This window comes from Anoplopoma fimbria, chromosome 10 (assembly GCF_027596085.1).
Source record: "Anoplopoma fimbria isolate UVic2021 breed Golden Eagle Sablefish chromosome 10, Afim_UVic_2022, whole genome shotgun sequence".
NCBI classification, from domain to species: domain Eukaryota; kingdom Metazoa; phylum Chordata; class Actinopteri; order Perciformes; family Anoplopomatidae; genus Anoplopoma; species Anoplopoma fimbria.
Window position 1 is genome coordinate 16,487,980 of NC_072458.1, and position 23,042 is coordinate 16,511,021.

Genomic DNA, 23,042 nt, shown 5'->3' on the forward strand with positions numbered 1-23,042 from the left:
GGAGGTATTACAAGGTATATTCGGTCCAATCATTTCCCTTCATAGCTTTTATCTTGGTCCCATTTGGATAAATGATACATAAAAAAAAGTTACAATCAGTAAATCAATAAAGAGTTTATTTCAAAATAATAGTTTTATTGTTTATTTTTTTTGGCAGATTAACTAATTCACAGTAATAAAATAATGAAGGCAAAATGTACAGTAGCAGTCAAAAGTTTGGACACACCTTCTCATTCAACTACTTTGTAGAATGTAAAATATAAAACATATTCTGGTTTGTTGAGCATTTGTTTGTTTACCACATAATTCCATATGTGTTCCTTCATAGTTTGGATGTCTTCAATATTAATCTACAATGTCGAAAAAAAATAAAAATAAAAAATCCAAAAAAAAACTGTATGTGTTTCAGAGATCCTTGAGGATGTCAAAACCTTGTGGACTGGCCAGCCAGTGTGGAGGCCAGCTGGCTTTAATGCTGGGTCTGTCCTTCAACAGGCTGTAATATTTGGCCAGTTTGGGGTAACGTCCAACAGAGAGCCTGAAGAGAAGAGACAAGTTTATAATTCCACTGACAAACGAAGCGGCCTGGGCAAATGTTTCTATAAAGTACTGAACACTGACGCCTTACCCAAAACGAAACGCATAAGCTATGTTTGGGAAGACGATCACATCGGCCAAAGAGAAGGCCCCCGCCAGGTATGAGCCTGCAGCCACCTTGATGAAGAAATCACATGCAGGAAACACTGCTGTCAGCATAGTGTTTTTACATGTATGTGTGTGTGTGTGTGTGTGTGTGTGTGTGTGTGTGTGTGTGTGTGTGTGTGTGTGTGTGTGTGTGTGTGTGTGTGTGCGTGTGTGTGTGTGTGTGTGCGTGTGTGTGTGTGTGTGTGCGTGTGTGTGCTACCTTCTGCAAGTAATCCTCCCAGAGTTTGAGTTCAGTGGTCAGATCTGTCCTGTTTCTCTTTACAGCAGAATCATGTCTCTCCTCTTCAGGGACAACCCATTCATAGTAGATGACTGAATCTATGACGGATAATATAATATGAATATTACTGTAGTGTGTTCAGTGCTTCTGTGCATCGTGTCCTCTTCACTCTGTGTTAGTATCCGTGGGAGGGTGTGTGTCTCTTACTGAGTTTATCAGTGAAGGCGAGACCCTCCATCATGCGTTGGTACATCAGTGCCTGTTCTGCAGGATTGTCAGGGATCAGCTTGTTGCCCTGACACTTGAACTGATTCTATCACAAGCAAAGAAATATGAAACATAGAGATCAGGCCTGTTTTTCAGTATAATGCTCAAAATATTCCATATTTAGTTTTTACACTTTACCTCCAGGTATAAACATGCCGCACAGGACTCATTCAGTATGTTGTTACCATGTTTGAATGCAGGGAGCTGGTAGAAAGACATAAATGATGATGGCATAAGAAGGTCAAAAGTTGCAGTGCAGTTTGTGGTGCAGTTTGTGCCACAGTGTATCTTTACATGTAGAGCATGGTCAATGAACCTGTATGATAAAATAATGTTACGCAGACTTATTACTTCCTGAAAGGCTTTAAATATGCTATATTGTGTTTGATCATCCTCGTGATCATCCTGCTCATGCTAGAGTAAACCCACCTGTCCTCTCGGATTGATTTCCAAGACTTCCTGGGATTTGTGCTCTCCTTTCTCAAAAGACAGCGGCTTGCGTTTGTAGCCCTGCAGCTTCTTTTCCTCCAGGGCGATCATCACTCGCCAGCAGGGAGGGGATCCAGTCCCCCAGAGCAGACTCATCGACTTGGCCATGGACATGGGTACGGACAGAAGTCAGTGTAACGAAACGTGAAGGACTCACCATTGAACCACCGCACGAGTAAAGTGAAAAGCAGTGGTGCAGTTTATGGCCCTTCTTTAGTCCAAAGGTTGATCAGCAGAGACGTGCTCCTGTGTGTGTTCAGGAAGCAGTGAAGAAGAATGACATGCACATGCTTTCACTCATCGTTTTGTTTTTTATTGCAGTGTGTATACACAGCATTTCAAGTGAAAGTGTATGTAACTGTGGCCTCATGTTCAGCTCACCACATTATATTTATGCAGCAATATTTCCCTGTCTTTGTTGTACTGTGAGAGGAGCAACTGTTTTCAGCTGAGACTTACATTATCCACAAAACTTTTCAAGTTCATACAAAGTACAATGTGACCACAGAGTTCAAAGTAAATGCCCGAATACTGCTCCTCTCTCTCAGCACGGAGCAATGCTTTGAAAACGCACATTTCAGCTTTGACCACATCTTTCATTTATCTTTTATTACAATTCACAGAATAGCCTCTTTTTACCCTTTCTCTCAGACTATAATACAAGTTTCTACAGAAATTACAAAAATAATACATCACATGAACCGCACTAAACATGCACACTGTAGTACTATAGTACTTAGTACCTGGCAGCTGATAAGGGCATTTACACATTTGATGCAGAAATCTCTGCAAGTCCTTCAAAATAGATTATTAAAATTTTTAAAATGTCTTTATCTTTTTGTCTTTTTACACTTTACAAACAGTTCCTCTGAGATAAATACTTCCTTTTGTGTATGTTTTGGATCAGTTGTTCATTTCAGCATTAGAAACTCTTAACGTTGAGTAAGGTGCAAGATGTCCGAGCTTTGCAAATAAATATTTTGCCAAAATAAAAAAGTGAATTGTAATCAACAGTCTTACTCGATATAACTACACCTGTGAATGTGACATTTGTGAGTCATCTGAGAAGTAGGAGGTGACTGAAACAAAAGGGAGAGAATGAGAAAAGTTACAATATTGTCCCTTTAAATGAAAGGCACATCACATCACATTGACAACCTTTCACTTTCCTACTTCACGTATCTAGTTGTCACTTGTTGAACGTGCAGCTGCAGAAGCAAACATTTGCCTTTTCACAAAGGACAATTCCTAATGAGCCTCCTTGTTCATGGTGAAATCCAACTTCCTCTTCAGCCCGTTCATTTTTACAACCGAAATTCACAGCTTAAATAAAAGAAAAAAGTCACAGCTGCAGAAACTCACAAGCAAAAAATATCCCTTTGGACTAATGCAACATTTCAAATACATTTTTGGATTGTTTTAAAAGTATCCATTCTTTTCTTCACTTCCACTTTTTCTTCGGGAATCCATTTTCTTTCTTGTTGCATACACAAAAAAAACGTCATGGCTGCAGCTTCATCACTCAGACACATCAGGCAAAATTAGCAGCTGGCAAAAAACCTAAAGGGGGTTTGTGACTGGTGAAATACAACTCTGTAAAGCGTGGCGAAGGCAGACAGAGATGTCGCTCGAAAGATAGCTGTGTTTCCACGGCAATGACCGCAGGCGGGAGGGTGGATGACTACATTTATGGATCCGGAGAATCGGAAAGTCCTAAAGCAAGAGCTTCCTCCGGGGTCAGGCCGTTCTTCAGGGTCCGCCTCACTGTGAGGAGAGAAGATTAGATATCATTTGCTGTGCTAAAAGTGATGATGTGTCCCAGTACCATACTACATACTTACTTATACAGTGTATACAATAAACTAAGCTTCATAGGATATCATTATTACAGTTGGTAGCCTTTACAATAAATCAACATAAGCTTTGGTTTGGTTTATTCTAGCAACCTTTAAAAAAAGACATAAAACATGTTTTGTATATACTTTTGTCTTGCCATGTTTCCAGTGGGAATTTACAACATAAGCAAAAACAGGCTTCGAATTAGTGAGCTGTAGGCTATGGATTTAGGGCAGAAGTAAACATTGAGCTCTTACATGACTTGCGGTTGGCCCTGGACCTCCTCCTCTCTCTGGGCACGGCTCTGGTTCCTGGACCCTGAGTTGCCGACCTCACTATGCGTTCCATAATCTCGTCCGCAGCGTCGTCTCCACAGATCTGAGTGTCGTCCACAGGTGGGGTGCACGCCGGCATACTGCGACCTGAACCAAAATCAGAGAGATTAGGGCAAGAAATCCTTTATAGTGCAGTAACTGTTGTTGCCTTCTCTGTGTGACCCTGTTAAGAATTTCCTGTAACCCTCACCTCCCCGTCCAGGCCGGGATCTTGTCCGTGTCCGAAGCCCTGGCACCCCGCTGGGCTCCTTGTCACCGCCGCTGAGGCTGGTTCTCAGCACGGCTTTCATGTGCTCGTGCTCTGCGGCGTCCTCAGTGTGGCCCAGACCCTGAGGAGGCTCCACCTCCTGGCTGCCACTCGGGGCGCTGTTACTGCTGCTGGAGCCATACCGAGCACACTGATGGGGAGTAAAAAGAATGAAAGAGGATGAGGATACAGCAGCTTGTATTTAAAAAAAAAAAAAATGGGCTTTGACTGAAACATGCTAAAGATGATGCATTGAAGAAAAATTTCCAACCTGTAAATTAAGGTTACAATGCCCACACTTATGATTAACTGATCCACTCAGTTAAGATCAATAAAAAGGAAAATGAAAACTCTGAGGTAAAATGGTCCAGTCAGGGTTAGTGGTTTCATGCACACAAACGCTCACACACACACACACACACACACACACACACACACACACACACACACACACACACACACACACACACACACACACATGCAGACATTCAGCACTTATGTTGATACCTCACTCTCCTCTTCATCATCAGACTACAGGGAAAAGAAAGAGTGAAAGTCAAAGAAAATGAAGAATAAAAGCAGCCGTAGATTTGGAAAGAGAAGAACAGGACAATAGAGTTGAAGGTCTGAGTGCGTCTTAGTGTAAGGGATTCTGTGTGTGTGAGTGTGTGTGAGTGTGTGTGTGTGTGTGTGTGTGTGTGTGTGTGTGTGTGTGTGTGTGTGTGTGTGTGTGTGTGTGTGTGTGTGTGTGTGTGAGAGTGATGCTCACAGGGGCGTTAACGTCAATTATCATCTTTCCTCGGGTCTTGTTGCGTTCGCGATGGTCGGCTCGTTTCTGTTTCTGCTGCAGCACGCGGTCTCGGGTGGTCCTGTACTCCAGCGCAAACTCGCTGAGGATTTTGCTAAACCTGTGGACACTGACGTCTCTCACGCTGTAGGCCGGATGACCGAGGAACAACAGGAATGAGTGGAACCTGGGAGAAGGAGAAAAGGGGAGGAAGAATGAGAAAATGCTCGTCAATTTGCAAAAGTCATTGTGGGAAAGTGTTGCCATAGGTGTAATTCCATTTTTATAATTGTAACAAGACCGTGTCTTTTAGGCTGTTGCAGATTTATCCCCAAAGTTTTACTAGACACTAGAGATTTGACACTTATACTTACCCTAATAATTACTTATTTACTGACAGGTTACTGAAATTTTACCTTTATTTATTAACCTTTTAGTACTCATAAATTAATCAATTAAACAGTTTATTTACAATATCTAGTAGCTAAAAGAATGACTAGTGGTTTGTTATAGTCAAGTCTATATTTCTAACTGAGATATCAAAATGTTGGTGTCATTAGACATTTGGTGAAATTCACCTGGAGAAATCAAGGAAAAGGAGAATCAGTCAGTAGCAGGTGTTCAGATGCGTTTGTGGAGAACATGTACACAAAATACGAAATATCTTACATCTTTTGCAAAAGCAAACCCATCATTCAAACTATATAAACCTTTCCAAAAAAAAAATGTTTGCATCAGAACTTTAAGAACAGAACTGATGTGCTAAATGCAAAACATTATTATGTAGAGTCTTTTGTATTTTCATTTGTATCACAACTGTAAATATATACATGAACACAAATGTGACGTGTTTGTTCTCAATACTTATAACAATATCAGAGACAATTACTTTAATTGAATATTTTTAATGTATTGTATTCAAAACAAAACACAGTATGTTGCTACCAACTCTCTCTCCCAAAATTGGCCTCAATTGTTGTGAACAAAAAAGAGCAAACTTGAATCCTATTTATGGGGCTCAGATTTCCAAGTGACTAATGGGTTACAGGTGTTTTCACAGGTGCGTTCTCGGTGCAGGTGACAATTAAGTGTGGCATTTCAATGGCAGTGTTTGGCCAACTACACACACAGGGTTTTAGTTTTGAATTATGTCTAATGTAGATGACAATGTATTCTTATTTGCAAACAGTGTGTTTTAGAATGTCAAACTAAGTGTAAAAAAGACAATGTGCTTATGGTTTAGCAAACCTTGTCATTAGATAGGCTACATGAGTTTGTGGTTGCACTAATTGTGACACAAGTACCAGTTTTTGTGTTTGAGATTGTTGGTGGGGGAGCTACCTGTTGATGATCCTGCGGTGAACGATCTTGAGGATGATAATCCTCTCAGCGCAGTCTTTGAGGAAGTCAGACATCTTCTGCTTCAGCTGGGGCTTCATCTCATGCTTGGCGATCACCTTCAAGTGGTCCCATGAGGCTTTGCAGCGCCGCTCCATCTGACACAGGTTCTCCTGCAGCTGGTCAAAATCCACCTGACAGGAGAGATGTTGATACAAATAAGGGACTCGTAGAGGGAAGTTACTTTAAAAAAAGTTGCATCGAAAAACACGTATGAAGTCCTCTTGGTAGCTGTATTGCTTCCCTCTTATAAAGATATCAATGTCATTCAAAACATCTTTCAGGAATTCAGTGGACTCACTTAATCTTCTATCAATAAGTTCATGTTCATACATTATTCATCATTTCAAGTTAACTCAATTTTCAGGCAAATTCAGTTTGTTCAAGCATGATTAGTTTATCAACTTGACTTTACCATGACAGTTACTGATTGAACTTAACATCTTTGGTTTGACTAAAACTTTCTCTCAGTAAATCAGTTTTACGTTACATGAACTTTGAACAAATTATTTAAGTTGAATTCAGTCACTGTAAAGCGCATTTTCGAGGCGTCAGGGGAAGTTATGTTTTTCTGTTGAACCAGCTTAAAAGTGTTTAACACTTTAGTTATAAAACAGAGTATGTCTTCAAGCTTTCCATTAGTCAGTGTGGAGCGTACTTTTGCAGATCGCGTGATGGCTCCGATCTCGGAGTAGAGGTCGGTGCTCTGAGGGAAGTTCTCCACCACCACAGAGCAGGCGTGATGCAGCAGAGACTGCTTATGAACCGTGTCCTTCACCTCTGGGACCTTCTCCAAATATGTCAACTCGAATCCTTTAGCCTGGACACATGGACATACAACCAGAGAAATCGTGAGCAAAGACTAGTTCTCACTAAATTATGATATGATTTAATTTTAAATCTACAAATTACAGGCTTAGAAAATACACACTCCATTAAAATAATGGACTCCCTCTACAATTACTACGAACTCCTACTACAAAAGTAGCTTGTCATTATGTCGCAGTGTGATGAACCTGTAATGTTCATGACTCACATTGGTGCCATTTAGGAAGTTTCCCATAGAGAGCACTGTGGAGAGGATGTAGCGGAGAGTCTTGTTCTTCTCCAGCTGTTCCATGCCCTCTTTCAGATCCTGCAGCGGCTCTGCAACTTCCTGACCGGAGAAAAAAAACATGCACATTAACACACATCATTAGCTGAGTCAATTAGGACTCCCAAAAACATGTGTTTTTTTAGTCTACGGTTATAAAAAGAGGCGAACAGGTGGACCTCGCCTGGCTTGTTTGAGGTCATGGCGGGTTGTTGTAAAGGTTGCTGTCTGGGTCGACCTTCGCTATCAAACGTGCTTCTGATTAAATGGAGCGTTTGTTTGTTTTTGTGCAGCAGGTTTCTCTTGTGTGCATGTGTTTGTGTGCCTGCACGGTATGTTGCCCTCCATTAAGCCTCCCAAAACCAAACCGTCCCCACAGAGTCGAGTCGGGGGAACGCCGCTCTGCCGAACGTGCGGTCAGGAGTCTTTCCTTTCATGAAGATTAAAGACAACTGCATCCTGCGGAAAGCAGTTAAAATTTACAGAACGAAAACGGATGGGCGGCGTGTTTTTCATTCTCCAGGTTTTGTCTTTGAACCTCTCCTCCTGGATGCATTCTTCGCCCGAGTGAAACGCGGTGTGCCAGAGGAAGACGAGGTGCCGCTAATAAGCGTGCATAGTTTGTGATGATGTAACTATGTTGATGCTTTGCGGATGTTGATACAGACATGGGCACACACACACAAATCCACACATGCTGTTCACATTTACTCAAACCTTTGCGGTTGGCTTTGTCATATATGTCTGGTTCTGATTTGATAAAACAACATTCATCGGCTCATTATGATTTTTAAATGTGCGCTTGATTTGGCCTTCCCTCGTCTGCATTCTCACGACAAAGTATCTACTTTTTCTTCTTTTCAAATTGTTATTGTTTTATTTAATCACAACAGTGCTGTCCTATGTTTTTACAGACCTTCTGGGTTGCCTCGTAGTCCATCTTGAAGGCCCAGAGTTGCAGTCTAGCAGAGAGCTCTGTGATGGAGGATAGAGTGAGGAGGAACTGCTCTGCTGAGCCCAGCGGGACTTCAGGGTTGGCCAGCTGGGCCTCCTGGATCTTCTGCTTCTCCTCCTCCGTGGGGATCATCGTCAGGATTTTCTGAGGGGTAAAGATAGAGTGGGATTAGGTGTCATATAGAAGAGAAAGGCTTTGAGGATGAGTTTCACTTCCTTCATTTATCTCCATCATCTGCAAATCTCTCACCTCTATGCCCTCCTTGTTGAGAGCATACTCGTCAAAGTTGAGGATAGCCGTCTTGATGGTGCGGGGAGGAGGCAGCACCGTCAGGCCGATGTTGATGGCGTTACTCCTCTTGGAATCCAAAACGATGATCTCCTGACGTTTGCCGTCTGCTGCTGTTTTCTAATAGACAGAAATACAGAGAGCGTTAATGCCGGGTCTCCCTCTCCCTCTCTCCCTTCGCCTCTCTCTACGTCTCTTTTTCTCTGTGTGGTCTAATTTATGGGTGAGGATTTAAAGGGATCATCAGGTTACATTGACTGCAGCTGCGGTAACTATATGGTGAGTAGGAACAGGAAATAGCATTACAGTTAAGCCCATACTGTAAGTGTTTATGTGGGTGTTTGCACAAGTCTCCAGTCGTTTTGTCACAGTATGTGAACAAATGACCTCACCAGCACTTGAGGTCATTATAAGCTATAAATGGAAGGAAGTCGTAATATGTCAGCACATTAAAGTGTAACCAAGTAGGTGGTTTATTCTCACCATATGGAGACTGGAAGGCTGTAGTACAACTCTAACACTATCAAGTTGTAGCATCTTAAACTTCACACTGTTATGATATGTAAAAGACAAACCAAATATCTTTAAGAACAAAATATTTATATCTAACTGTTATATTTAATATTTATATTTGAGTATCATATAGAAAAATATTAACAAAGTTGTTGTTGATTGTAGGTACTTTGTCAAACGTATTGATGTGAGTGTAGAATAATTTCTGTTAATCAATAAATAAGTTAGAAATCTGATTAATCAGACAGGAGGAAAAAAACTGATGTAAAAAGCAAAGTGGCAAACTTTCAAAACTAGCAAAAAAAATACTTTTAGAAACCACGTAGGTGAAGACCTACGTGTATTGATTTGAACCTATCTTAAACACATACTTAACATTCTGATGGTTAATGTAAGAAAACCACATACCCTTAAGTAGAGAATCTGCTAAAACAATATCAGTAAAGTTCTCTCTGATCTCTGATGGCTTTACTATTCTGGTGGTCCTCTAAATCCTGGATTCTCTCCGTAACTGACAGCTTTGCTTGAGCGGTTTCGATACTCTAGCTGCAGACCACCATCACACCGTCACGTTATGTGTAGACCAGATGCCGAGCCGAGGGGAGTTGCTAACTGGTTGGGCTCTAACAGTAGTAGCAGTTTTGAAGCAGTGGATCAGGAGTTCAAAGTGTGAGAGGCCTGGTTTCAGCCTCCCATTTTAGCAGACCATACTTTTCTTATTTAGAGGCTTTGTGAGAAGTACGAAGGATTCAAAACTCACATGTTTGATCAGGATCAGAACACACAGGACCCGATTAACCCTTAAAACATTCTACAGCTTTCATGTCCTGGAGATAATGTTCACAAAACCCATTGTCTTTGTTTGTGAAAAAAGATGTCTTCCCCTGATTAGTCACAAAATATCAGATTTTAAATCTGGTGTGGTGACATAGCAAACACCTTTGGGCACCGCTGACTCACAGAGGAAATAAAAAATGTAATGTCTTAGGGCCATGAAGTTTTATTTTGAAAATGCTGCACAACAAATTATTGATCAGTCCATCATGTGTGATGTAAGATGAACTTAAAGCGTACAACAATTCCCTTAGATGATCAATAGTTAGGAGAAAACAGTGAGATTATAAACCCGTGTTACAAACCTTTCTGGTGCGTATTCAGGTACTGGTTGTTTACCTTTGTAACTGGTATTTCCTTTGATTTCGACTCAAACAGGTGTTCCAGTTTGGACGTGTCAATTTTCACTGGTTCCAGTTTAGACCAGAACGTGTCTCCACTCCGCTTGTAGTCCCTGTACTGGGAATCTGTCGGACGCACCTGATCACACACAGAGCAAAAATTAGAAAGAGGCACGTGTAAGACTCACATTTTCTGCAATAAAAGAGGTGAATGAGAGACTCTCAACAAAAACAACCACAAGTAATAGATTTCTTAAGCCTAGATCCCACAGAGCTCACTTAAGCAGCCTGGGGAGAGTTTTCGTAATTGTTTAAATGAAAGTAAAGCATTTTGCGTGCTGCTTTTGCTTTGCTGAGCGACTAAATTCAGAGCCTAAAGTATTTTTTTCTCATTATGGTGATGTTGGCTGGATACCGAGAGCTATGAGTTACAAACCGTACCATGACCGTTACCATGATCTGAAAAGCAGGTCTAAAGGCAAATTAGTGCGGTCCTCAATATTTTAGTTAAACTTTTTTCATGAATTTAATCCATACTATTAAGTATTACATAGCGTGGAGTTAAACGTTTGGGTTAAGCTTACACACCAAATATTTTCCATCTGCAAAAACAATCTTTCTTTTGATTAGAGCCGTTTTCACAGCAGCCACTTTTAAATGTCATAGCAGGGTAAACCCAGGTGTAATTATTAAAATGTATTATGGTCCCTTTTTCTTCAGTGTGTCACAGTTATTCCAGTCACCCAGAATGCACAGTACCAGGGCCTTGGCAGTACAATTACTGTAATTAAGAACATTTGTAATATTAAATCAAGCCTGTAAAGAAGTTGTGTGACACTCTGCGTCCAGTTATTATGTTGTGGATAAATTACGTGAACCAAAAAGTAAGTCATAGTTTAACCTGACTGACTGAAGTGGTAGGTGTATCTTGACTCACCTCGCTCCAGAAGAGCCTGATTGTCTTCTTCTTCTTATTGAAGAGTGGCGGCTCCGGAGGGGGAGGCACTGGAATTTGGTTGCTAAAGGATGGGGGCTGAGGGGGCGGCATCATCCCCATCAAGGGAGGGGGTGGGGGCAGCTGCCTAGCATGCCTGGGTGTGGAGGGAAGCGAGGGAGGCAGGGTGGAGGAGGCGGCGGGGGTGGATGGTCACTGCATCCTCCCATCAAAACAGCGTCCAGAATGTCTTTGTCGTCTTCCTCCGTCAGGTCGGTGAAGTTGATGTCCCCGATGCGCAGCTCTCGAGGGCTGGCCAGGAGCTGGTCCCAGATCGTGTCGGATTCCTTTTTGGGTGGGGGAGGAGGAGGAGGAGGCTCGCTGGCCTGGACCTCCAGGTGAGGGGGGTTCGATCCGAAGTCCCTGATCAGCTCTCCAAACCGCTCGGCAAACGGTCGGATGGTCCTCTGATGTTCTGATATGCCGGCCTTGTGCTCGCCCTCCTGGTCGTCGCCTTGTTGCACATCGGCGTCCTCCTGAGCTTCTTTGTCCTCCTCCCCCTCTCCCTTCTCCTTCTCCTTCTCCTTCCCCACATCCTCTTCTTCCTCCTCCTCATCACTGGGCTTCTTGCTCTGGGAGTACAGCATGTCCAGCATGAAGAGCTTGCTGTTGAGGAGTTTGCTGCACTGCTCGTTCACCTCTGGCTCCTTAAAGCCTGAGAAGGAGGTTGATGGGGTTAAGAGGAGAGATATATTAGAAAGAGGGCACACTTAAATATTCAATAATAGTAGAAATATGTTTTTCTGGTGGGAGCTTATTTATTTAATCATAAAAAAAAATACTTTGACCATGTAATCAGGGATATCTGGGTTCGGGCTTGAAAGCCACACTTTTTAACTTAAGCCTGCCACACAAACTAGAAGTGTGGAGTTTGAAAGAAGATGGCATTTAGGAGGCAGGAGGGCTCTACTGAAGGAGGCTAGTGAGGTGTATTATGGTAAATGTAGTATTGTTGAATTAACCAATCGTTACAACTTGTTTGACACACATCCGAACAACACTTTTTAGACTACAATGGAGTTTTGGTCTTGGCTTAGAGTTAAGTTTGCATTCACCGTTGCTCACCAACATGGACTGTGTTACATCCATGTCAATTAAACCATTGCTCAATTACTAGTGGTGAAATATTCCACAGAGCAACTCTAAATCCAACTGTAATGGTGTTAAAAAGTGTAAAACTGTTTGATTAGGGATTATGTTTTATGGCAAAAAAATCCAGTTTACCAGGCTAATCTTAAATAATAATGAAACAATAGATGTCAATAGAGAACGACAGCTGAATAAAACCCTTAAAAGCAACTTGCTGACTAAGAACTAGACTTACTAGAAACGTAACTTGGATGTTGCAGTACATAACTACCCACCATTGTCATTGCTCCCCCTCTCCTCTCTCTCCAAAGTGCTGCTGGCGGAGGAGATGCTGGAGGCCGAGCAGTTGTCCTTCTCGTTCACCTCCTCATTCTGGCGTTCTTTGTCGCTTAGGATGCCGCTGTCCTCCTCCGCCTCCGCCTCTGCCTCTGCCTCTGCCTCTGCCTCTGCCTCTGCCTCCGCCTCCTCTTTCTCCTTCTCCTTTTCCGGTTCCTGCTCAAACTCTTCGTCTTCCTCCTCCTTTTCTGTTGCTGCTTCCTCCTGTACTTCCTCCTCTTTCTGTTCTTCCTCCTCTTCAGCAGTGGCTTCTTTTTCCTCTGTTTCTACACTGGCACTGGAGTCATCAGCCTCTGCTGTCAAAATAAAAAAAAAAGCCCATTTACTTTATGCAGTCTGAAACATGTGACATGGCTGTCTTTGATTTCTGCACATGGGACGCCAACACACATCCACGCACACTAAGAGAAAAACAAAAACACACACGCATTCACTAATGCAAACAATATGGCAGGTACAGAGAGCTAGGTTGTTGTAGGACCAGGATATGGACAGGAAATTAAGAATTAAGTTCCTGTTTGTGTCAAAACACACACAAACACTTAACTCCACAGTACAGCAGTGACGCTGCAGGCAGGGTTAGAATAACACGACGCTGTGAGGCCTTATACACTCGTATCAGTGAGCTACAGTACCTCAGCTCACTGCCGTGCATGAGCTTTTTTTCTTACACAAAATGTTTTGGAATTACATTTTCAAAAGGTCTTTTCAAAAACCCATTTGACCCTTTCACCCATATCCCCCCGATGGCGTCCCCTCCTCTCCCTCAGTATTTTCCACAATCTGTCTCACCCCTCCTTCTTTTGCTCAAGCATGAATGCTGATTTAAATGGCAGGCTGCGAACTGAAACAATTTAAGTTTAAGAATGATTGCTTTGGGGACTTGAAGTGGCGACCTTCTGGTTTTAATTATTAACCAGCAGATTCAAAGTCATACAAATGCTCTTTTGTCTTCAACACAAACAAACCTAAAGTTATAATATTCACCAAGTTAAACCTCCCCTTTTGGATCATATTCATGTCATCTGACGTTTTCAGCAAAAGCCATTCAATGTATATACATTTAGTAACAACCTCTCTACATAGTCATTGTTAAAGGTGGAATCCATCATTCTCACTCTGGATTCAGATTCCCTGCCTTCACATAGGAAGCATTGCCTGTTTGTAATCCATCGTTACTGCAGTTTTATTCTCATTGTTATTTGCCCTGACAGAAATCGCTCATCCAAATACTTCTACAAAACAAAACATGGTATTATTAAATCCATTTATTTTGACAGCGACTCAGTTTTAAATTATTATTAGAATAGTACTAGGAGTAGAAACGATCCCTATTCTAGGAGCCGTAGTAACATTGAATGCCATTGAAAATTTTAACACAAAACATAACAGGTGGCATTTGGCTCAAGAATTGTAAATAAGTCCTCTAAACAACCGAGTGAGATGAATTTTACAGAACTATGTTTAGTTGACTACATGTCAGTCTTACCAATCTAAACATTTTTGACTTGTTAATAACTCATATCCCCACAGAGACACCCTATCCTTAGTCACTACAGTGCGTAGTGCGTTGACATATGACAGCTACTCCATCAAACGTATTCTCAGTCGTCCTACCTGTCTCAGACGGCGTGTAGGGGACGGCGGGGGTCTCGGCTTCGGGGTCAGCCTCTGCGTCCTCCTGGGAGGCGAAAGAGGACGGGGTGCTGCTTCTCGATGACGAGGGCCAGGCATCGGCGGGTTCAAAGGTCAGGTTGAGGTCAGGGCGAGTCCTTGACACCCGTACGTGCTCCCTCTCGAACTCCTCCGACGCCAGACGTTCCACGTTCTTATACCTAAGAGAGAGAAGGAGCGAGAGGGAGGATCAGAGGAGGCAAGAGGCAAAAACAAAGTTGGAGACAACGCAGCTTCTGTCTTGCCTTTCTGAGCAGTGCTGCACTCAGGGTTGGCCTTTGCTGAATTGCCATACACTAAACTACTAACCACTCTGCCTATTTATTTGAATTCATCACAAACTTCCAGCTTCTATTGTTACCTTAGCAACAACTCTATAAGCCCACCTCACTCCTCTACCTCGCCCCATTTATCCTCAACAAAGCATTCAACGCATCCATCGCTCATTTCCTCCAGTCCATAGTTCCACCACCTTGCTTTCCTCTCCTCCCCTATCTAGCTAAATGCTCAGCTATCACCAGCAGTCCAAGTGTGCAACCAACGGGGGTTTTGGAGAAGAAGAGGCAGTGATAGGGAGGAGGGGTGGAGAGGAAAGGAGAACGACAGGAGAGAAGAAAGGGAGAGATGGGGAGAAGTTAATGTTGGCCGCTGAAAGGCCAAACATCAGAAGTGAATCAGAGTAAACCTGTTCAAGATGTGCCTCCATCAGCTCTCCTCACTTGTCTTTTTCCTTTTTCCCGTCCTGTCCTCTCTCTTTCTCCCCCTCCCAAACTTTACCACTCAACCTGCCAGCCGGAACAGAGAATTAGGGGCACTGAGGCAACCCTTTCTCTCTCTCTTTCTCTAACCCCTCCTCTTTCCCACCATACCATGAATGTGTAGAGCTTCTGTTCAGAGTTCATTAGCATCAGGCCACTTCAGAGGTCTGAGGAAACTGGATACCAACATATGTGTGTGTGTGTTTGTGTGTAGGTGCATGCGATTAAGAGTCAAGAAGAGCAAGTGAGTCAACTGTGTGTTGTGTGCTTGGACCAAAAACCTTCAATATGCTCCATGTCTTAACATACAAAAAATAGAAATTGAGTTTCCAAAACACTCTAATACAACAGACATCACTTGAAGAATTTATGTCCATAAATCAGTCTTTGATAAGCTGTTTATATGTGTCTTCTAAGCTGTGCTCAACCAATATGCCTATGTATTTTCAAATATTGACCTAAAAGCCTGTTGACACCCAGTCATGAGTTATACCGTGAATGACGATGATATAACACAGAATTTATTTTTTATTTGTTTTTATTTTATCTATTTTATTTGATCATGAACCAACGCTCCAGGGAGAAATGAAAATTGTGTTCAGTGGCAATATTTGAGACATGCTTCAGGAATCCAGTTTCAGTCCAACTCTAGTGTGCACGCCATTGACTATCATTTTTGGACTGAGCTGTCTGTCATTAAGGCCATCATATTTCATATTCATAGTCCTTTTTGTCCAGGTGTTACAGTGCTGTATGTTGTCAGACCAATGCGTCACTCAGGGAAGTGAGCCAAGGGAAAAAAAACTTGTGTGATCATCTTGAAATACACAATAAAACATCAACGTCTCCAGATGATACATCTCCCACATGCTCACTCTCTGCAGCTCATCTACCTCTCTGGTTTTCTCTGTCTTTTGTTGAATCACACTCTTTTTGCTCTGCCGCCCTTTATTTCTTTCCACTCTCACGCTGTGTGCTATTATATCAAGGGTGCTTTAAATTGAGGGTGAAAGAGGTTTTTTTTAACCTATACAGGAAAAGCAACAGCACAGTACATAATATGGTGTAATTGCTTTCAGGTTAAAGAGGTTGGGGAAATACTGAATCACTTTGGCTGCATTGAGTATTATCAGTCCCGAATCTGATCGGGATCTGACCTCATCCCTTTGAGTAAATCCCTTGTTTCCTGTGATTCCCATTTGCACACCAAGATATATTTATTAGCCTCATAAAAATTCTTTGTGCTTGACATGTTCTTGTGTCTGCATACGTGCACGTTCATTTGTTCGACAAAGCTTGACAAATCCTAGAGTGTGATTTTTTTCACAGCCAAAACAATCAAGCCCTTGGCAGATTGCGGCAGTTAAAATAGAGCTCCTTTAATACAGAGAACAGTCAGTGAGAGCAAAGAAATTCAGTTTAGTACACCCCCAACCTTTTTAACCTGAAAACAATTACACCATTACCAAGCTTCCAAAACCAGCGGCTGAAACATATTCTCCCAGACGGCCCAGCTGTTCTGTGAGTGTGTGTTGTTTGGATTTAGTGCACACACTTACCTCTCCTCCCGTGCAAGCCTGGCCTCTTCCATTTTATCCACATAGTCGCGGCTGGGAGAGACACACAAACAAAACATTTTAAAACATAATAATCACACCCTACACCAGTGTGGTCCTCTGTAGTCCTGCCAGTGTGAATGTGACACGTGTGCACATCATGCACAATAGCAGTCAAGCTATTGGTGTAACCCACAATTACATATTTTTTCTCATGTTTCATATGGTAAAATCATTGTTACAGATGTATCAAATCCAGATATTTTCATTTATCTTTTGAACTCATTTCTGTGTAATCAACTTTTTATGCAGTCATGCTTATATTATTCTTTCTTTGATATGTATAATTGTAGGAGAAATAGATAAAAAGATTGATGCCACTCTTATATTTGCTATAGCCAATAGCCTGTTTGCATAAAGCCAGGAAACAGGGGGATCAGCTAGCCTGGCTATGTCCAAAGATAATGGTAAATCTGCCAACCAGAGCCTCAAAAGCTCACAAATTAACAAGTCTCTTTTGTCACATCCAGAGCCCACTAATTAACATGTCTTACTTGTTTAATCTGTACAAATACCAAAGATTAGAAATGACGAGTTTTGTTTTTTTCAGTCACTTCCTAGAGGCTGTGTAACCTCACGGTGACGACAAGAGCTGGGAACCATCTCGCAATTTATATTGGTATCTGAGTAGGTTTAACCCTATTGAAGAGGCAGGGGGTGAGGTCTAATCAAATACTCTTTTAAGTTAATATGTCCCTTGGAAATCCCCCATATTTACAGAAGTACAATACAAAATTGTTGGATTAATCCTTTAAATACATTTTTATTTTTTCGTAATCTCTCATTCTCGCATCTCAAACTGAATCTTTCAAAAACCAATCCAGCGATGCCTCACCTGTGCTTGTTCCTCTCCTCTCTCTCTATCCGCTGCAGTCTCTCCTCTCTCTCTACGCGGCGGCGCTCTCGCTCGGCCGCCAGAGATTCCTGGTGTTGTCGGTAAGAGGAGGACAGAAGTCCTCCCAAAGCAGGCCTGAAGGACACAGAGGGAGAAGAATTAAAAAGTTTTGATTACACAACTTCACAGTCAGTGCGATGCTGCGAATCTCAAGCACCATTTGGGTTTTTAAGCACTCCACTTTAATGCGATAATAAACATTTCTTCCAAGAGCCATGTACAAAAGATTTAGGTCTGGGGTGACCAACTGTGGCATGCTGCCCATATTTTAATGAATGAATAAACTGGAATATGGCTTGAGCATATTTCTAATATATTGCACCGTATGTACATTGCCCATCCTTGTTCAAACACTCAATGTCGACTAAATTACTGAAATGATCCGTGCAATAACCTCTTATATTACATTGCTCTCACAATATTTCACCATTTCTTCCTATATATTTGCCTCGTAACTAATAAATGGGCCCTCAGGCCATGAACAGAAACCAATATTTGGCAATTTCTGTCTGTTTTAACTTTATTTATACATCATAATATTTTATGTGGGCACGTGGGCCACACTGTGTTAGAGTTTAGGAGTGAATAATTAGTTTGAATACATTTTTAGGTCAGCAGGAACTTCTGTCATGTTAAATGTTAAACTGTTTAATAGGGTTGCGTGGATAGTTTGATAAACAATGAATTTTCGTGGTGTTTTATACTCTAGAAACACTTGTTTTCTTGCACTGTAACTGGTTGAAAACCATGCATTCACTATTGTTTAGCTGTTAAATCCCTGTACTTTTCCGTATATGACCCTAAAAATCAAAAAAGTTTGGCCACCGAAAGCATCACTGTTTTTGCATCTGCTAGTTTCGCTGAACTATTTTAATCTTCTGCACCATTGTGATGCAATATGATGATAACAGCTTAATCTGTCCACAAACTTTACACAACACACAGCTTTTTATATGTGTAACTATGTATGTAACACGCCGTAAACTATGTTTTGCTATGTTTATGACTGTACGACTGAATTCTCCAAATTCACTTCAGTACGTCATCACCATGGATACACCTCATGGCTGCACACGGTCTGTACTGTATGCACCTTTGGTCCTGCAAACACACATGAACACGTTTTACAGTACACACATACAAGTGTGTATTTTAAGGGTGTTTTCATGTACGTGTGCAGGCACATGTTGGTGCTCTCCTTTCACCTGGAGCTGGTGGGCGTACTGGGGGAGCTGAGGGAGGAGTAGGACATGAGACCTCCATTCCTGGGTGAAAGAGGGAGTGAGAAAATGGGTGACAGTGAGTGACATCTCCAGTCACCCAGTTGCACGACACCACAATGACCAAAGGTGGTGGCGAGAAACTAATGTGACACCTTGTTACATAACAGGAGTGCAACACTAGAGTTTCATTGATTCATAACGGCTGTGTTGTTTATTCCCTTATGTTTCTGGAAAATCCCAGGCAAGGAGTCTCACCCCACCCACAGCCCACTGTGGATCTGAAAATGCCCTTTGCTAAAGTATATTTATCTTAACAAGTCATTTAGCCAGGCAACACTTTTCTTCTTTAGGCTACTGTTATGATAGAGATGAGTAGTGATGACGTTTTTGGTACAGCACAGAGATTAACGGAGGTGAAATAGTGTAAACATGCATAAATATTAGCAAACAGGACTGTGAGTCAGCATCTGAATATAGGATTATCATAACTTCATATGGAAATACAGTCCTAATCCAGCAAGAAAAAAAAATCTTACACAGTAATACAGTGAATGGAAATGGAGTTCCACTAAATACTAAATAATCATACTAAGAAGAAAGGAGATACTACAAAGATATATAGGGACTGAAGAAGAAGAAGAAGAAGAAGAAGAAGAAGAAGAAGAAGAAGAAGAAGAAGAAGAAGAAGAAGAAGAAGAAGAAGAAGGGAAAAGCTGTGGCACTGGGACACAGCAAGAATTGCAAACAGGTGCAAACTATCCACGCATTAACAAAGCTAAGAAAAAGAGATGTGAAGGAACAATAGGTGATAATAAGAGAGTTGACAGGCTGAAGGTGTGAAGCGGTGCAGTCAAAGAAGTGAGAAGAACTGGTGAAAAGTGCAGGTGATGAATAACAAAAGTGGTGCAAAGAGATCCAAGGTGGTGCAAGGGGTAAAAGCCAGAAAGAGACGTGGAAATTGAAAAAAGTGCAAGTGAAACATCGAAGAACTGCAAGGAAAGCTTCTTGAACTCATGGGAGATTGAGTTCTCCTGCCCGTCTAACCTGGGAGACGTCGTTTTGGTTGACTCCTCGCTGGGTTTGGGTGGAGCCGGGGGCGAAGACTCCTCATCGAGGTCGTAGGAGAAGAGGTGGAAGGGTGAGTGTGGCATGTAAGGCAGGCGTTCGGGGGTGGGACGGGAGCTGCCGCGTGATGGAGGGCTGACCTCCTTGGTAGCCGGGACAGTGATGATGGACCTCTTCCTGGCCAGCAGGCTGGACAGAAGGGAGGGTTGTGCTGGGGGGCTGAGCGGGGAGGTGACTGGGGGAGAGAAGGTGGGAGTAGATGGGGGGAGGAGGGGGGGTGCCGAAGGTGGTTCAGTCCGAATCCTCTGCTCCTCCTCTTTTATGTTCTCCTTTCTGGAAGTGATGGTGATGGACTGGACGGTTGATCGGTGAATTATGGTTGGAAGATGCTTGGCCGGGCTAGGAACAGAGGAATGGATTGAGAGGAATGAATGGACGAAAACGGGCAAATGAAAGAGAAGTAGTACCATGTGTAACCCACTGGAGCCTAAACCCAGCACATAGGCCACAAGGTGATCAAACCAACCAGACATACAATTTAAAACAGTGACAAAAGAGACAACTAAATAGCTTTGTGACTTTAAATACAGACCGCCTAGAAGTCATTACTTAATTTACATGTTACCACCATGTCCTAAAATACCTGAGGGTGTTCAGTTTAGACACTGTATCAGCCCCCTCCTGCTCATCAGAATCAGACTCAGTCACCGGAGTCTCCTCTTCCTCCTCCTCCTCCTCCTCCTCCTCCTCCTCCTCCTCCTCCTCTATCCCATCCTCACATTCTTCCTCTCTGTGGAGGCAGGGTAGGGAAGGAAGAACGGATGGTTGGGTGGTAATATTTTGAGGGGAGGATTGAGAGAGAGATGATGGAATACATGAAATAGGCATGCAAATGGGAAAAATAACCACACTTTTGAAGAAATAAATGGATGGAAGACAACAAAGGGACGAAGGGAGAGATAGAGGGTTAGATGAGATTTATGTGTCGGAATAACATTAACAACTCCACGATCAAACCACAAAGAACACATGACAATCAAAAATAACAGACAAGGACATGGACCAGGACTTAAGTGATAGAAAAAGACAAGGTTTAAGACAAAAGAAAACACAGGGAAATTAAACAGGGGAAAGGGGGGTGAATGTTTCCCAATAAACACTCCATGTCTCCGGGAAGGTAGTTTTACATGCACAAGTAGATGTTGACAAGGACGGGGGAAAGGAATGCTGAGAGGAGAATAAGCCACGGCTGAAGAACTGACTTGAGATCAGCGTCACCCAACAGCTTTGCCTAGTGAAACCAGATGAACCTTGTTGCAGTCGAGACGGACCTTGCTGCCAGGTGTTGTTCCACAAGACCAGAACCATGTGTGTGTGAGACGAATGGGATGGTTTTGTTTGGTTTTGTTTGGTTTTCTGTGTGTGTGTGCATAATATGAAGCAGTCTCTGACTTCCACCAATCACTTCATTTAATCAACCATACTGAAGTGGATTCACACACAACTATGGAGAATTTAACTTCCGTTTCAAGATATAAATGTGCGCTAGAATGCACACTTTTACACACAACCACAATTCTAATGCTAGTGAAGGGACATAATCTGCTTTGGTCACGTTTCAAAGTGACAGGATAAAGAGACAAAGTGTTGAGTACATAAAGAGGAAAGATTTACCTGATGTTAACAGCAACAGCCGGTTCTAAATTCCCCTTTTTGTGCACACACACACACAGCGCTAAAATAAGCCTGAGCCATTTTAATAACGTGTAAGCTTGTATTGGAATCACTAACCCTGCAGGCTTGTGCAGCTGCTGAGAACTTCTTTTTATCACTTTAAGGGGAGCACAAGTCTGCACCAGTGTTTTTTAATGCAGAATAAAAAAGCCCACTCAGAGTGCTCAATGTTACAGGAGACACACGAGTAGCTGTTACAGCATGTAGGTGAGGAGCAGGGGTAGGAAAAAAACATAGCTAGAAGGCCACAGAGGTCAGCAGTTGACCCTTTTTTCTGAGTGACCTTTGAACTCACATGGATGGAAGGTAACCTGACAGTGCTCTGGAGCAGAAAATGTTGGAACAAGACAGTCAGTACTTCCCTCTAGGGCTCATTTAACATGTGTGTCTCAAAAGGGATAACATCAAATTTGGCACCAATCATTTATTACACCTGCTGAAAACCAACACCTTTATGACACTTTTTAAAAATATCCCTTATAATTTGTTTATTCAGACACCTTCACCTTCCCGGTCTCTCACCTCTCGCTCTTGTCCTCAGCTCTCTGTCCATTGAAAGGCTGGAAGCCGGCTCTCTGTGGGGATGCGGGGCTGCAGGGGGAGGCGGTACCGGATCGCCCAAGAGAGGCCCTGCGGCTCCGCCTTCTCTCAAGGCCACACTTTTTGTCGGCGCCTCCAAGGCTGACTCGTCGGCGGTCCCGGCGTCCTGTTGGTGGAGGCTTGCTGTCATCGTCGCCATCTTCATGCCGTAGGGTCGTCTGGAGGAAAAAGTTGATAAAGTGTTAAGTGACGGAGAACTGACGTATTAGGCAAATGTACTATAAATACTGTCTGGAGTCCTATTCTTTGGATGTGTGCAGCATTTAACAGCTGAAATAGTGTCTCTAACCTCATAGATGTTGAGCTGCTCAACCAAGTCCAGATCTGTGCCTTTCCGCCCCAGATGTCTTTGGGACACTGTCTCCATGCCTTGCTCCTCCAGACCATCCACCATGTCATAAAATGAGTCCTGATCAGGCAGTGCTGCAAGTGTCTGCAAAGAGAGAGGAGACAGATAAGTCAGATAGGCGTAACTAAGGTTTTAAATACTTTTATTCTAAATATTTCAGTGTCTTCAACTCGAAAAATATTGCAATATTGCATACCTAGTAATTAAATTTTTGTTTGGGCAGAAAATCCCTGAAACAGCACCATTAAAACATGGTGTCACCCAACACACATGCTCAAAAAATGTAAGGGGGAAACCCTGTGGTATTTTGTGCATAAGTGAAGAAATCAATTAGAAAACACTAAATTGGATAAATAACAAATGAAGAAAGAAAAGGCTTGTTTTATAGACCAGACGGGCAT

General features: G+C 42.4%; 2 protein-coding genes across 2 annotated transcripts in view; both read right to left on the reverse strand.

The window, feature by feature from the left end:
* Window positions 1-127: 127 nt before the first annotated feature.
* On the reverse strand, window positions 128-1,856 carry LOC129097028 (glutathione S-transferase A-like). The gene is made up of 6 exons (XM_054605707.1): window positions 1,622-1,856; window positions 1,331-1,396; window positions 1,133-1,238; window positions 905-1,023; window positions 629-714; window positions 128-538 (listed from the first exon to the last, which is right to left on the reverse strand). The coding sequence occupies exons 1-6, from the start codon at window positions 1,793-1,795 to the stop codon at window positions 406-408; spliced, it is 684 nt and encodes a 227-aa protein (XP_054461682.1). The 5' UTR covers window positions 1,796-1,856; the 3' UTR covers window positions 128-405.
* Window positions 1,857-2,057: 201 nt separating this feature from the next.
* Window positions 2,058-23,042, reverse strand: part of LOC129097166 (FH1/FH2 domain-containing protein 3-like) — a 58,100-nt gene continuing 37,115 nt past the window's right edge. The window contains 21 exon segments of the mRNA XM_054605918.1: window positions 2,058-3,445; window positions 3,775-3,939; window positions 4,043-4,250; window positions 4,607-4,630; window positions 4,869-5,073; window positions 6,228-6,418; window positions 6,943-7,104; window positions 7,321-7,440; window positions 8,294-8,476; window positions 8,582-8,740; window positions 10,307-10,447; window positions 11,246-11,382; window positions 11,385-11,957; window positions 12,667-13,023; window positions 14,345-14,562; window positions 16,719-16,769; window positions 17,611-17,745; window positions 18,876-18,935; window positions 19,938-20,357; window positions 22,215-22,450; window positions 22,582-22,725. Coding sequence (XP_054461893.1) covers window positions 3,369-3,445; window positions 3,775-3,939; window positions 4,043-4,250; window positions 4,607-4,630; window positions 4,869-5,073; window positions 6,228-6,418; window positions 6,943-7,104; window positions 7,321-7,440; window positions 8,294-8,476; window positions 8,582-8,740; window positions 10,307-10,447; window positions 11,246-11,382; window positions 11,385-11,957; window positions 12,667-13,023; window positions 14,345-14,562; window positions 16,719-16,769; window positions 17,611-17,745; window positions 18,876-18,935; window positions 19,938-20,357; window positions 22,215-22,450; window positions 22,582-22,725 — 3,966 coding nt within the window. The 3' untranslated portion in view covers window positions 2,058-3,368.